Here is a 12,030-nt window from a genome sequence, read left to right as displayed (position 1 = left end):
AAACGAAAATTGAGCCCTAAACTTAAAAATTATTCATTTTCTCCTTGTACTGGGAGAATAGCGCGGATCGCTTGCCGGACAGCGGCTCAGCGAGGAGGAAATGTTGTGACGTCATAGGTTAGATTTTGCTCTTGTTTCCCGTGTGAACCGCGGCCAGCCCTAGATTGATCAGCACTTTTCGTGAGATGCTATTGGCGTAAAGGGGCAGGACGCGCGGGACGTAGGAAGCGGCGGTGCACGGTGACGCGCGTTTTCCGGAAAATTTCTAAACTCAGTCGCTCATGTTCGCCGGGATGGGAAATGTCGCGATTCCGTGTAATGTCCAGGTGCACGTAAAATTCCATCCCTGAGTCCTCAAAGTGTTTTTCGGCGGTGTCGAATCAACCTCCGTAGACCTCTGGAATAGAGGATCAGCACATTAGAGTCGTCCGACCGTTGCCCCCGCCAAGTCACTGAGTGCGGTTCAACCCTTCCGTCAACGTTTTGAGTGAAAATTCGTCAGCAGCCTCCGCGAGACCCCCGGCATAGAGGATCAGCACATTAGAGTCGTCCGACCGTGCCCCCGCCAAGTCCTGGTGTGCAAGCTGTAGTTTTTTGTCTGTTTTTGAGTTTCGGTTGTTTTGGAGAGTTTTTGGAAGTTTGGAAGATTTTGAAGAAGATTTAGTTGTGTTTTTCGGTTTCGTTGTTCTGAAATTTGATTCGTGTATTCTGTCTATGATTATTAAATCAATCATTCATTCATTTAATCAATCAATTGTTGTCTTGTCATCATTCAACCATGTGAGCTATCCGTGGCTCCCAAAATTCGCGGATTGGTGGAGACTTCGCCTCTTAGGCGCCCCCGAAATATTCACGCTCTTTACGCCCCCAGAGCGAGCCCGTGTCAAGTGCGTTGCCGGGCGAGATTTAGCCCTTTCACTCTTTTTGTCTCTTCCTCTTTAATTGCTCCTCATATTTTTAAATGTTGAAATTCCAAAAATTCTGTATTTTACGACATGCTGAAAATTTCAAGATCAGTGTACCTTCAGAAGCTAAACATTGTTTAAAATGATATCGTGTGTGCAAATTTTTACTGAGAATTTTTTCTTGCAGGAGCAATGAATTATTCTGTCTGAAAAATAGGAAAAGAAACAGGATTTCAATCTAAGTTAGAATATTCGACTATTTGCTTAGGCATTTGACAGGATGCCTGATTTTACTATTTGCCTGCGACAGATACAATATCGACGATATCCATTTGCTCAACATTTGAATGGACGTACTTCTATCAAACAGACCTATGTGCAGGTGAGATATATGGGGTGTGCTCAAGAAATCTGCATAGGAAACAATGTAAAAGAGGGCGTGATTCCTTTTGAAGAATTGGTAAAGCGGGATTTTTACATTCTATCAAACAGACCTATGTGCCAACTGAATGCGGGATTCATGAGCCGCGGGCATGGCAAGAGAGCCTTGTGGACAGGGCTCATGAGTTACAGCGCCCCGACGACCAGCTCCCCCTTTTTGCTCAGCTCCATCATTGCCGCTGACGTCACTGGCGCTTTATTATTCTCATTCACGCTTACGCCCAGAGGACTAGCGAGCACACCCGAAATTTCTCACCTCCACATAGGTCTGTTTGGTAGAAATACGTCCAAATGTCGAAGGCAATTAGTCAAATCAGGCATTTTATCAAATGCCTAGGCCGGTAGTCAAATTTTGACAGTTTACGGAATTCTGTAAATTTATGGCGAGGAGTTCAAGGGTTTTCAATATTTTGGGAAGAATAATGCTTCAAATCTGCGAACTCTCATTGTTCCGTCCTTTTTACATGCCTTCAGTAGGTATATTCAAATGTTAAAATTTTAAAAATTCTATGTTTTATGACGCGCTGAAAATTTCATGATAAATATGCATTCAGAATCTTAAAATCATTCAAAGTACTATTGTATGCTGCATATTTTTACAAAGAATTCTTTCTTACAGGAGCAGCAAATTATTTGGTCAAAAATTAGGGTAAAAAATCAAAATTTCAATCTCAGTAATAATATTTGACTATTTGCCTAGGCATTTGAAAAAATGCCTGATTTGACTATTTGCCTCCGACATAAACATAGCCTCGAAAGTCCATTGGATAATCTGAGGGGAACGGGGTTTTTGTGATAGATTTTTTAATCTTATAAGTACAAAATAGCATGAAAAGTGAGATTAATATGAATTTTCTCACTTTCAGCTTTTGCAACTTAAATCCTTAAATTTTCGTTTGAGATTATGTTCTTTTGTTTTGAACCAGACGATATATCGAACCACTGTCGATCACGATCTATACACACACATGCAGCGTTGCCAAATCACGAAAAATCCTACAAAACGCGGATGATTTGCGGACAATTCTGCAAATCTCGTAAAAATGCGCACTTTCTGCGGATATTCTGCAGAGATTTTAGGAACATGAAGTAGAATTTGAAAGGGACAGGCACACACGCACTCGCAAAAATACAAACTCCGCCTCGTATTTCAGCCGCGTTGTTAGTGCTAATTCCCTCATGCATGTGCAAAATTGAAGGCGCGATGCCGCTAGGCGCGACGCATAACCTCGTAATTCTCCGCTCTATGCTGGTAATGAGATGCCGCTCAAATTCAGAAGAAAAGTTATAAAACGAGGCCTAATTCCATCACACCTGTGTTCGGAAGGGTCGCTCAAGGAGCCCTTGAAGCACCACAACAAACAAGACAAACCGAACCAACAGAACATGGAAATAGAGCAAGGGAAAGGGTGTGCGTTGGCGTCGGCGCAGAGATACAACAATTCGTGCTTGATGGATGCCCGTGTTGCATCTGCAAAATTGAAGGCGCGATGACACGAGGCCTGAAACCGCAATTCTCCACTGTATACTACCAATGAAGTGTGCCTCAGATTCGGGGGGAAAGTTGGATCACATTTAACAAAAAGGAACTAGCAGAAACTAACGATTACAATGTTTTCAACATTGTGCAACTTCTTTTCTTTTGAGAATACTCAATGCTTGTGCGGTATTAAAATTTACACAGTTGTTTTCCTTCAAAATTGACAATTTGTTGGTGGGAAGCAAAACAAATTTGCTGTTCTGGGAAAGTTCTTATAAGTATGAGATGAGCCTGAGAAAGCATTGAGTTTTATGAACAACAGGGCTCATCGTCGAGTGTAGTTACACCCTTATGTAAAGAAGGTGACGAATTTGGTCCGGCTTGAGCATTTGAAGGTTATAAAAATAAGGCGGGAACGGAAATTTCCAAACACCGCGAACGACTTACGTGATTTGGAAGTGTCACCGTCGATGTGTAATGCGCCAATGGCGAGTCGTGAATGATCGGTTATCGATATCTCCCCATTTGAAGCTGTAGTAAAGAGTCGATTATTAAGGTGTCTGTTTCGAACACTTATCGATCCTTTACTATAGATTTAAATGGCAGATCAATCGCGATGTATATCGCAAAGCACGCCACGCCACGCCACTGAATGTGTGTTGTGTCTCGTTTGAAGCCGTTGCCTCTGCTTTAGTGCACCATTTGTGCCAATAGTCAATGTTTGAAAATATTCAATGTGAAAACTCACACATTCTTAATTACACAAGTGTTTTTTCTCCTGTTGAAATTTGTTGAGTAGCCTGTTGAATATTGTTTGCGGTCTCTTTAAGAATCACGTTTAGTTAACCTTAAGTAAATACTCAACATACCTACTTGTTAAGTCCGCCATCACGTTTACACCAAATATTGCTGTTTGCTCGGGATCAGCGTTGAGTTCTTCGATTTTCTTTAAATTGTCCTTGAAAATTTCGAATCTCCTCATTTTCTCCGCCAGTGAATCGTATACTTTCTCGTGCTCGACCATGAATTGTTCGAATTGTTGCATCAAGGCAAGTTCCGCAGCTGCATTCTGTAAATGCAATAATAATAATCTGGTATAACCCACCGCTGACGAAACAACTTACTTAGGTTATTTCCTGTAGATCCCTTTTAGATAAGAAATCATGTTAAAAAGCTGAGGTATTCACGGTTCCTTTTAGGTGAATTTTAGAGATGTAACATCAAATTAAAGTCCTCATATGAGGGACCACGAGGCAATATCACTTTGAGCTCATGCTAAGTCCTATCCTTGGAAGTTTTTTTCTTAGTCAAGTCTTATTGAACGTACTCACATTATTGAAAACAAGGGCGGACTGGCTCCAAATTTTTCAAGGGGCGGGACTCTCCAAAAGTGGATTTGGGGCCCTACTAGGAAAGGAGAGGGCGTCTGAAGGTCCTCCTCCAGGCAAGTTTGGAAATAGCGCCCCACTTAGTTCGCATTTTAAGCAATGTTTGGACGATATACAAAGACAATAAAATGAGAAACAGAAGTTAAAAAGCAAATAAAATGTTATATATGCTATAAATGCTACTTTTTTCTTTATTTTCCAAAAAATGACAAGGAAAAAAGCAAACAGCTCGTACTTGTAAGAAACAAATAAACGAAAATAAGGGTCATTCCGTCCTGGTGGTCAAGAAGTTTAAAGTCAGGCGGTATCTGAGATTTATCAACACAGCGAGATTTGTATTGATTTTTTTTTTTTTTTTTTTTTTTTTTTTTTTTTTTTTTTTTTTTTTACGGGTTTGGTGTTTAATAGCAACAATTACTTAACTACTTACTTGGTATAAATAGTGAAATAAAACTCAGACGAGTGATTTTTGTCTTCTTTATACTTCAGTGCTTAATTCACTAATTCGAAGAAAACTGACGGAAATTTTCAAATTGAAACGCCCTACAGTGTCCTATATAAATTAGTGAATTGGTCGAATTTTACAACATTGAAATTTAGTTACGTTCTCTTGTCTAAAAGACGACGAAACGTGAACCGAACTGCCCGCGCAGATCATTATATGGACGTATTTCTGCTAAAAGGTACTATGTGCATGGGGATTGCGTGTGACATAGTTCCTTTTAGCATAAAATACGTCCATATGTTTGTGGGGTGTTAGAGACTGCTGATAAAAAATACTTTTTTTTTTATCACATTTGACTTGTGGCGTCCCCCACGTAGTTTCTATTAGAGACTGCTGGCCATCGAAAACTCCAATTGTAATGGAGATGTTGCAGGTGTGAGGAATTTGCGATTTGACTGTTGATTCTTATGTAAAAAGTTTGCGAGAAACAGGGTCGGACTGGCTCGCATCTGAGGGCGTAGACCCTTGGCTGGTTAAAGGAGCGTAATGTGATATTTCCTGATGGGGCATCCCCTTCGTGGAGCGGGGTTCAGAAAATTTTGTCAAAGCAGTACAAGTTTACGCTACTTTCATAGGTTCAAAGTTCATTAATCGTACAGAGTAAAAAATTGTAAAATTGAACGTATTGAAGTGACCGACAGACTTCTGAAATTAAAGAAAACAAAAAAAATTAAAGCCACTAGACGCTTCCAAGCACCATTACTTCCATAAGAACCGTGTCAGTGCTGCGGTTTACACGAGCTTAAGACGTGGGTCTAAAAATCCATCCTATAAAAGAATCAAGCAAGAACCTGGAAAAAGAAGCAAGAACGAGTATCAACACAGCCGACGACAAGATAGACGTATTCGGGCTTCTTTTTTAACTTTTCTCCCGAATCTGAGCGACACCTCATTGGCAGCAAATAGCAGGGCATTGAGAACTCACGCTTCGCGTCATCGCGCCTTCAATTTTTCAGATGCAGCACGGACGTCCATCAAGTACGAATAGTTGTATCTCTGCGCCGTCGTTAAAGCGCATCCTTTCCCTCGCTTTATTTCCATATTGTGTTTTTTTCCGTTTGTCTTATTCGTAATGGTGCTTCAAGCACTGCGTGAATAACACAGCCGAAGGTAGGAGAGATGTGTTCGGGCCTCTTTTTTAACTTTTCTCCCGAATCTGAGCGACACCTCATTGGCAGCAAATAGCAGGGCATTGAGAACTCACGCTTCGCGTCATCGCGCCTTCAATTTTTCAGATGCAGCACGGACGTCCATCAAGTACGAATAGTTGTATCTCTGCGCCGTCGTTAAAGCGCATCCTTTCCCTCGCTTTATTTCCATATTGTGTTTTTTTCCGTTTGTCTTATTCGTAATGGTGCTTCAAGCACTGCGTGAATAACACAGCCGAAGGTAGGAGAGATGTGTTCGGGCCTCTTTTTTAACTTCTCTCCCGAATCTGAGCGACACCTCATTGGCAGCGTATAGCAGGGCGTTGAGAACTCACGCTTCGCGTCGAGACATCAAGACGAACTCTCCATGCAAAGATAGGGAGCAAATACATTGACAGGGCTGCCACTTTGTTTGGGGACTCTAAAACTGAAAACACGGCATCACTGCTAATGTATTTGCTCCCTATCTTTGCACGGAGAGTTTGTCTTGATGTAGAGGTGGACTCTCAAGGTAGCGTGGGATATCCCCGCCATTTTGGCCTCAACTTGAGAGCTTTTTTTGAGCTTGAGAGTTGACTTCAGAGAAAACCAGTGACACCATCGTGTTTCTCGCAAACTTTTACATAAGAATCAACAGTCAAATCGCAAATTCCTCACACATGCAACATCTCCATTTCTCAGAGCTTGACTTGGCAGAAAGCACTCTTCGAAATTTTTGGTCCCAGTCCTCGTGGATGCCTACAAATTTCTATATTGAGAAGAATTTTTGATGGAGTGAGTAACCATTGAAATACGTACTTGTGATTGTACTTCCACGTCCTTGAATAAGCATATCAATACAGCCGTCGCGAAAACCTGAGCAGAGCAAGAGCATGGATGTACAAGTGAGAGTGATTAATAAATGTGAATATTGACAGGATCATAGGCCAGACAAGAGGACTAATTTTCGGAAACACATATTTTCTATTGTAAGTTTCCAAAATACGCTAATTTCGAATGAATAAAATCATCCAAATGCATTCTTTAAACTCTCGCAGAACGTTCACCACACATGCAGAAAATAAAATTGCGAAATCTCTCAAGTGATGACACACGTTAATTGGACTGCATTTTGCAATTTGGAGCTATAAATTCTGGCTTTCCTGGAAAAACACTTATGTGCATAGGGAAACTAATGGTAAATACGTTGTTTTTAAACCGGGCTAAAATTTATAGTTCCAAATTGCAAAATGTAGTTCAATTATACCTATATACTTGACCAATTTTTACTTGGAGCCAAGTGCAGCCTTTGATATTTCAAGAAATACGTGCCTTCGTAAAAATTGGCAGTAGAATGTGTGTTCCAAAATACTATAGACCTAAAGCCGGCTGTAAGATTTCCAATAGCCTCTGTAGCCGGCTGTACAATTTCTTATAGTCTTTTATAGCCGATGGCGATTAGGCGACATCCAGACAATAAAGTGTATGCTAAATGTTACTAAATACCGATACTAGGACTTAGTTAGTTTTTGGACTACTGCTCTCTTTTTGTGCCATAGTATCTTGATTTATTTTGCGAGGAAAGCTCCTTGAAGGATGCCTGTCATTCTTAATATGTTGGAGCGCCTTCAATTTCTTATGATACTGTGCAATACCTATGGTGTGAAATAGTTGCTTCAGACGCCGTGGACGCTGCGGCGTGGCGGGCGGGCAGAGAGTGCGAAACGCGCGTTGGCGCCTACAAACCTAACAGGGATACTTCACGCATTGCGCCATGCGTGAAGTATCCCAGTTAGGTTTGTAGGCGCTGGTGCGCGCTTATCGCTGGCAGCACGCGCTAGTTGCTTCAGACGCCGTGGCACGCTGCGGCGTGGCGGGCGGGCAGAGAGTGCGAAAAGCGCATTGGCGCCTACAAACCTAACAGGGATACTTCACGCATTGCGCAATGCGTGAAGTATCCCTGTTAGGTTTGTAGGCGCCAGTGCGTCGCCGCTCCGCTTTGTGTTAGGCTCTAATATTTAATCTCGCGGAGTCAGCGTTTTTCAACTCATGATTTTGAAATGTTTGCACACTCTGTATGAACTATTCTCATTTTAATTGATGAAAAAAAAAATGTTTTAAAGGAAAATATAATGTGTGTTTTGTAAATATTAAGGTAGTTCCGCATCAAACTTAATGATTTCCAAAGCACACAAATTTCTACACAATTTCTTATAGCCTTTTATAGCCAATGGCGATAGAGCGTTTGTAAAGCCAGGCGATAGGAACTATAGCCCGACTGTATATTTTTTTATAGCTTCGTATAGCCCGGCTATATGATTTGCTCCGCTTTCTACAGCCAGCTGTATGATTTTCAATAGCCTTCTTTAGTTGGCTATAAGAACTCCTATGGTATTTTGAAACGCAGCTCCTATCGCCAATTTTTACCAGGATGCTTTTTTAAAATCACGTGAGGCCTTATGACGGGAGGAAGTTCAAAGTCAGTTTTTGATGCATAAAAATTAGATATCGATAGCACATTTTTCGCGGAGTATATTTCAAGACTGGGTTTAGTTAAAATCATTAATATCCCAACTTGTTCAAAAAATGCATGTGTCTAAATGCCTTGTCCTCCAAGCCCCCTCATTGGACTTAACCCCGACCACGTGAGAAAACGTCCCTTTATGTGTTGTTACGCAACTTACAAAACGCCAGAAGAATAATGAAGAAGCGTAAGACGTCATGGTCCGCAGAGTAGCCACAATTCGAAAGAGAGCAGTGTCAGTCCAGCAGAAATTCGAATTACGGCATCGCTTTAAGACCAAGACATCTGTAGATTCTTCTCTATCGTGTGAAGCACGATTAACTCCCTAAGGAGGCACTGAGTTAACTGCCACGAATCTCCTAGAAAAATGCTTAAATAGTTTGCAAATGGCTGTTTCCGGTAAGTTTAACTTTCCCCTCTGCGAGAACAGACAGAAATGGGTACTAGATCATTATTTCCAGACGAGGAGCGTGGAGGACAAGGCGCATAAGTGCAGTTTTTGAAAACATTGAGATGTTAGAGATTTCAAGTAAAACTATTCTTAATGCATGTTCTGTGAAAAATTCGCTCCACAATTCCAATTTTTAAGCATGGAAAAGTCAATTTGAACTTTCTTCCCGCCATAAGGATCCATATAATTTCGAAACTTCAAATACGTATTTCTCGAAATAGCAAAAACTGCAGGTATGTGCCTTGTCCTCCAAGCCCTTCAGATGATGTGTGTTTTTCTCCCAGTTTTACACGTGTGCATTTAGCTCCTCCTGTTCTCAACACTTAATTATCCTCGACTCGTTTGCTCGGGTAATATGTTATCATCACTTGGTTACCTGTCGTGGTTTCTTACCCGTTGGTAAACCCATAAATATACACTCATCGAAACACAGTTTTGAGGAAAACGTCAAATCGACGGTGTAAGTCCGCAATCACATAACTCGGTTTGCGACGTCGTCGCAGATACCTGCATGATACCTGTTGAAATGTATTTCGGCACGACAAGAATCGAAAATCGATGTATTACACGGCTCAGATAGGGCTATGTCTTGTCTCATCTTGCTGACATAGCCAGTTAAAGTTTCAACAATCAGGCTGCTGTCATACTTTACTCTTTAAACGGAAAACTACTCAACGGCAAATGAAACCCCCGAAAAATCAGTGTTGAAGCTTCTGTCTTTATATCGATGGATATAAATATTTTCCCATAAGCTGTTAAATGGTACTTGTTGTTTACTTGCTTTAAGAGAGAGGGGGGGGGAATTTAATTTCGTGTTGCTTCTCCCGATAATGCGCTGAGACAGCAGATTTGTCCGTTTCTTGCTTCCTGATGCAGTTAATGTGTTCTCTACCCCTTGTGTGTATGTTCCTTTTTGTTTGCCCAATATAGACTTTGTCACACTCGTTACATTCAATTTTGTATATACTGGCTTTATTTTGGTCGTCTATTGGCTCCTCCAAGTTTTTGGAGAACTGTCGATTCAAATTGAACTCGTTATAAATGACCAAAAGAAAGCCGGTATATACAAAATTGAATGTAACGAGTGTGACAAAGTCTATATTGGGCAAACGAAAAGGAACATACACACAAGGGGTAGAGAACACATAAACTGCATCAGGAAGCAAGAAACGAACAAATCTGCTGTCTCGGCGCGGTAGAAACAACACGAAATTAAATTCCCCCCCCCCTCTCGATCTTAAAGCAAGTAAACAACAAGTGCCATTTAACAGCTTGGGGAAATACTTATATCCATCGATATAAAGACGGAAGCTTCAACACTGATTTTTCGGGGGTTTCAAACCTAATGTTTAAAACCCTCGATCATCAGAGGGGAGCTGGAGAAAGGGGATTTGTCAACCTGTAGTCATTCGATAGCAGCAGCAGCGGTGGATCAGTCGCTGATGATGGTCTCGCGACGAGACCGAAACGCGACCGACCGGTATAAAAAACGAGCAAGTGAGTTTCTTTATAATTAAATTACAAGTTCTTGTGCGACCCGAACATTAAAGTCGAATGTTTACTCTGTTGGCAGATTAATTATTCCGCTTAAATGTCGAGCTCTAAAGTCGGCATGTCTCTCTCTCTCTCTCTCTCTCTCTCTCTCAAAAAAAAAAAAAAAAAAAAAAAAAAAAAGTAAAGTTAGAAATTTTGAAGCAACGGAATCACGTGGTTTCGCACCATAGCCATCAATGTGTCACGTATGTACATAGAAAAATCCCTCTCATTCCTGGGAAGAGGCCCCGCAAATTTCGGCCCTCCCTCCGACCCCCCCCCCCCCCCCTACTGATGCCCCCACGAGAGCCATGCTCCCTCTAAAGATACTCTATGGTATGCTTTGTTTTTCTTTATTTGTATTTTACATGCACACTTTAAGGGCGAAACGTATCGGAACGAGAACAAATTGTGAGGTTAAGTTAATCCACCTCCCTCCCGCAGTCCCGCCTTCGGAAACCGGTCCCTTCGCGTTGCGCAGGTTCACTATGCTGCCGTGCTAAGGAAAAACGCCGTGTGAGTCATTAGGCGTTGCCAAATGTCCTTTGATAAATCACAAATTTATTGGTGAGCTTATGAATATTTTCCTTCTAATTTTATAGTAAATTGTGTTCGCAATTTCACCTAACTTTCCTGAAAATTTCAAGGAAAAGTATTTATATCGTTCCTCAAAAATGAAAATTTTAGCAAAGGAAATTTTGCAACTCTCGTATGCTCATACGGTGTTCTTCCTAAGCACAGCAGTATGTGGTAGCGGTAGCCATTCTAGAGGTATAGCTCGTTGGTCGAACTGTCTCTTGGCCACCTCGGATCTCGCCAGCATAGTCCAGGTTCTTATGTTCAAAAAAGCTTCCCGTGGAACGGTAAGTGAAGCAAGTGTGGAAAATATCTTAATCTCTTCATTTCGATGCGTAAAAAAAGAATTTCGATGTTGTCAAGCTCAATTTTGCGTCTAACCCCCCAAAATCAAGATGGCGGCCAAAATGGGGGCTCGGGGGTGAAAATTATGGAATTTGATTTTGATGTCATGATTGGGGTCAATTCTTATGTAATTTTGGTCGTAGAATCCGAATTTGAGGTCCAAAATACTCTCCGACCCAAAGGGATGCCCCAAATCCAAGATGGCCGCCAAAATCTCCAAGATAGGGTCAAAACTGCGATACGTATGTAAAAGTGCCAAGTAGGGTATCCTTGGTAGGGTTCTTTGGGTCGTAGATTTCACCTATGATGTCAAAAACTTACCACGGATCCATTGAAGCCCAAAAAAATCAAAATGGCGGCCAAAAGGGCTGCCGTTGCGGGGTGAAATATTTTGTTGAGACAAATATCGTCGAATGAGGTGTCACTGTATAGGTTTTTTGGGTCGTAGATTCCAAAAATGAGGTCCAAATAACAAAATAAGCTGATAGAAGTTCTCCAAAAGCCAAAATGGCGGCCATAATGGCTGCCGCCCAGGCATTGAACGCGTTTGAACAGTAGGGTGTCCCATTTTGGACGTTACAAAAAAAAAATTGCGAAATCCAACAGAGATACCTGCCAAAAAGTTGTCTCATAGTTAGAAAAAAAAGCACAAAAAAATCTCAGGGTCGTAGCTAAAGTTTGAGTGGTCCCGCAAGGTACTTAAGATGTTTCACCGATTTCTCATCTTGGCAATCTTGGCGATCTTGCAGATTTTT

The 12,030-nt window shown here is 41.4% G+C and overlaps 1 protein-coding gene across 2 annotated transcripts in view; it reads right to left on the bottom strand.

The window, feature by feature from the left end:
• LOC109036796 (protein Wnt-5b) overlaps nucleotides 1-8,735 on the bottom strand; it is a 135,804-nt gene extending 127,069 nt beyond the window's left edge. The window contains exons 1-3 of one of the 2 annotated variants that reach the window (XM_072301221.1): nucleotides 8,531-8,735; nucleotides 6,666-6,722; nucleotides 3,700-3,895 (exon numbers count right to left, since the gene is read on the bottom strand). In XM_072301221.1, coding sequence (XP_072157322.1) covers nucleotides 3,700-3,895; nucleotides 6,666-6,722; nucleotides 8,531-8,569 — 292 coding nt within the window. In that variant the 5' untranslated portion in view covers nucleotides 8,570-8,735. The remainder of the gene's footprint in view (nucleotides 1-3,699; nucleotides 3,896-6,665; nucleotides 6,723-8,530) is intronic. The other variant, XM_072301220.1, reaches the window with a different exon arrangement.
• Between the last annotated feature and the right edge of the window lie 3,295 nt (nucleotides 8,736-12,030).

The sequence above is a fragment of the Bemisia tabaci genome, chromosome 6 (genome assembly GCF_918797505.1).
Source record: "Bemisia tabaci chromosome 6, PGI_BMITA_v3".
NCBI lineage: Eukaryota > Metazoa > Arthropoda > Insecta > Hemiptera > Aleyrodidae > Bemisia > Bemisia tabaci.
The sequence above is the reverse complement of the archived record's forward strand: the minus strand, read 5'-3'. Positions and strand labels throughout refer to the sequence as shown.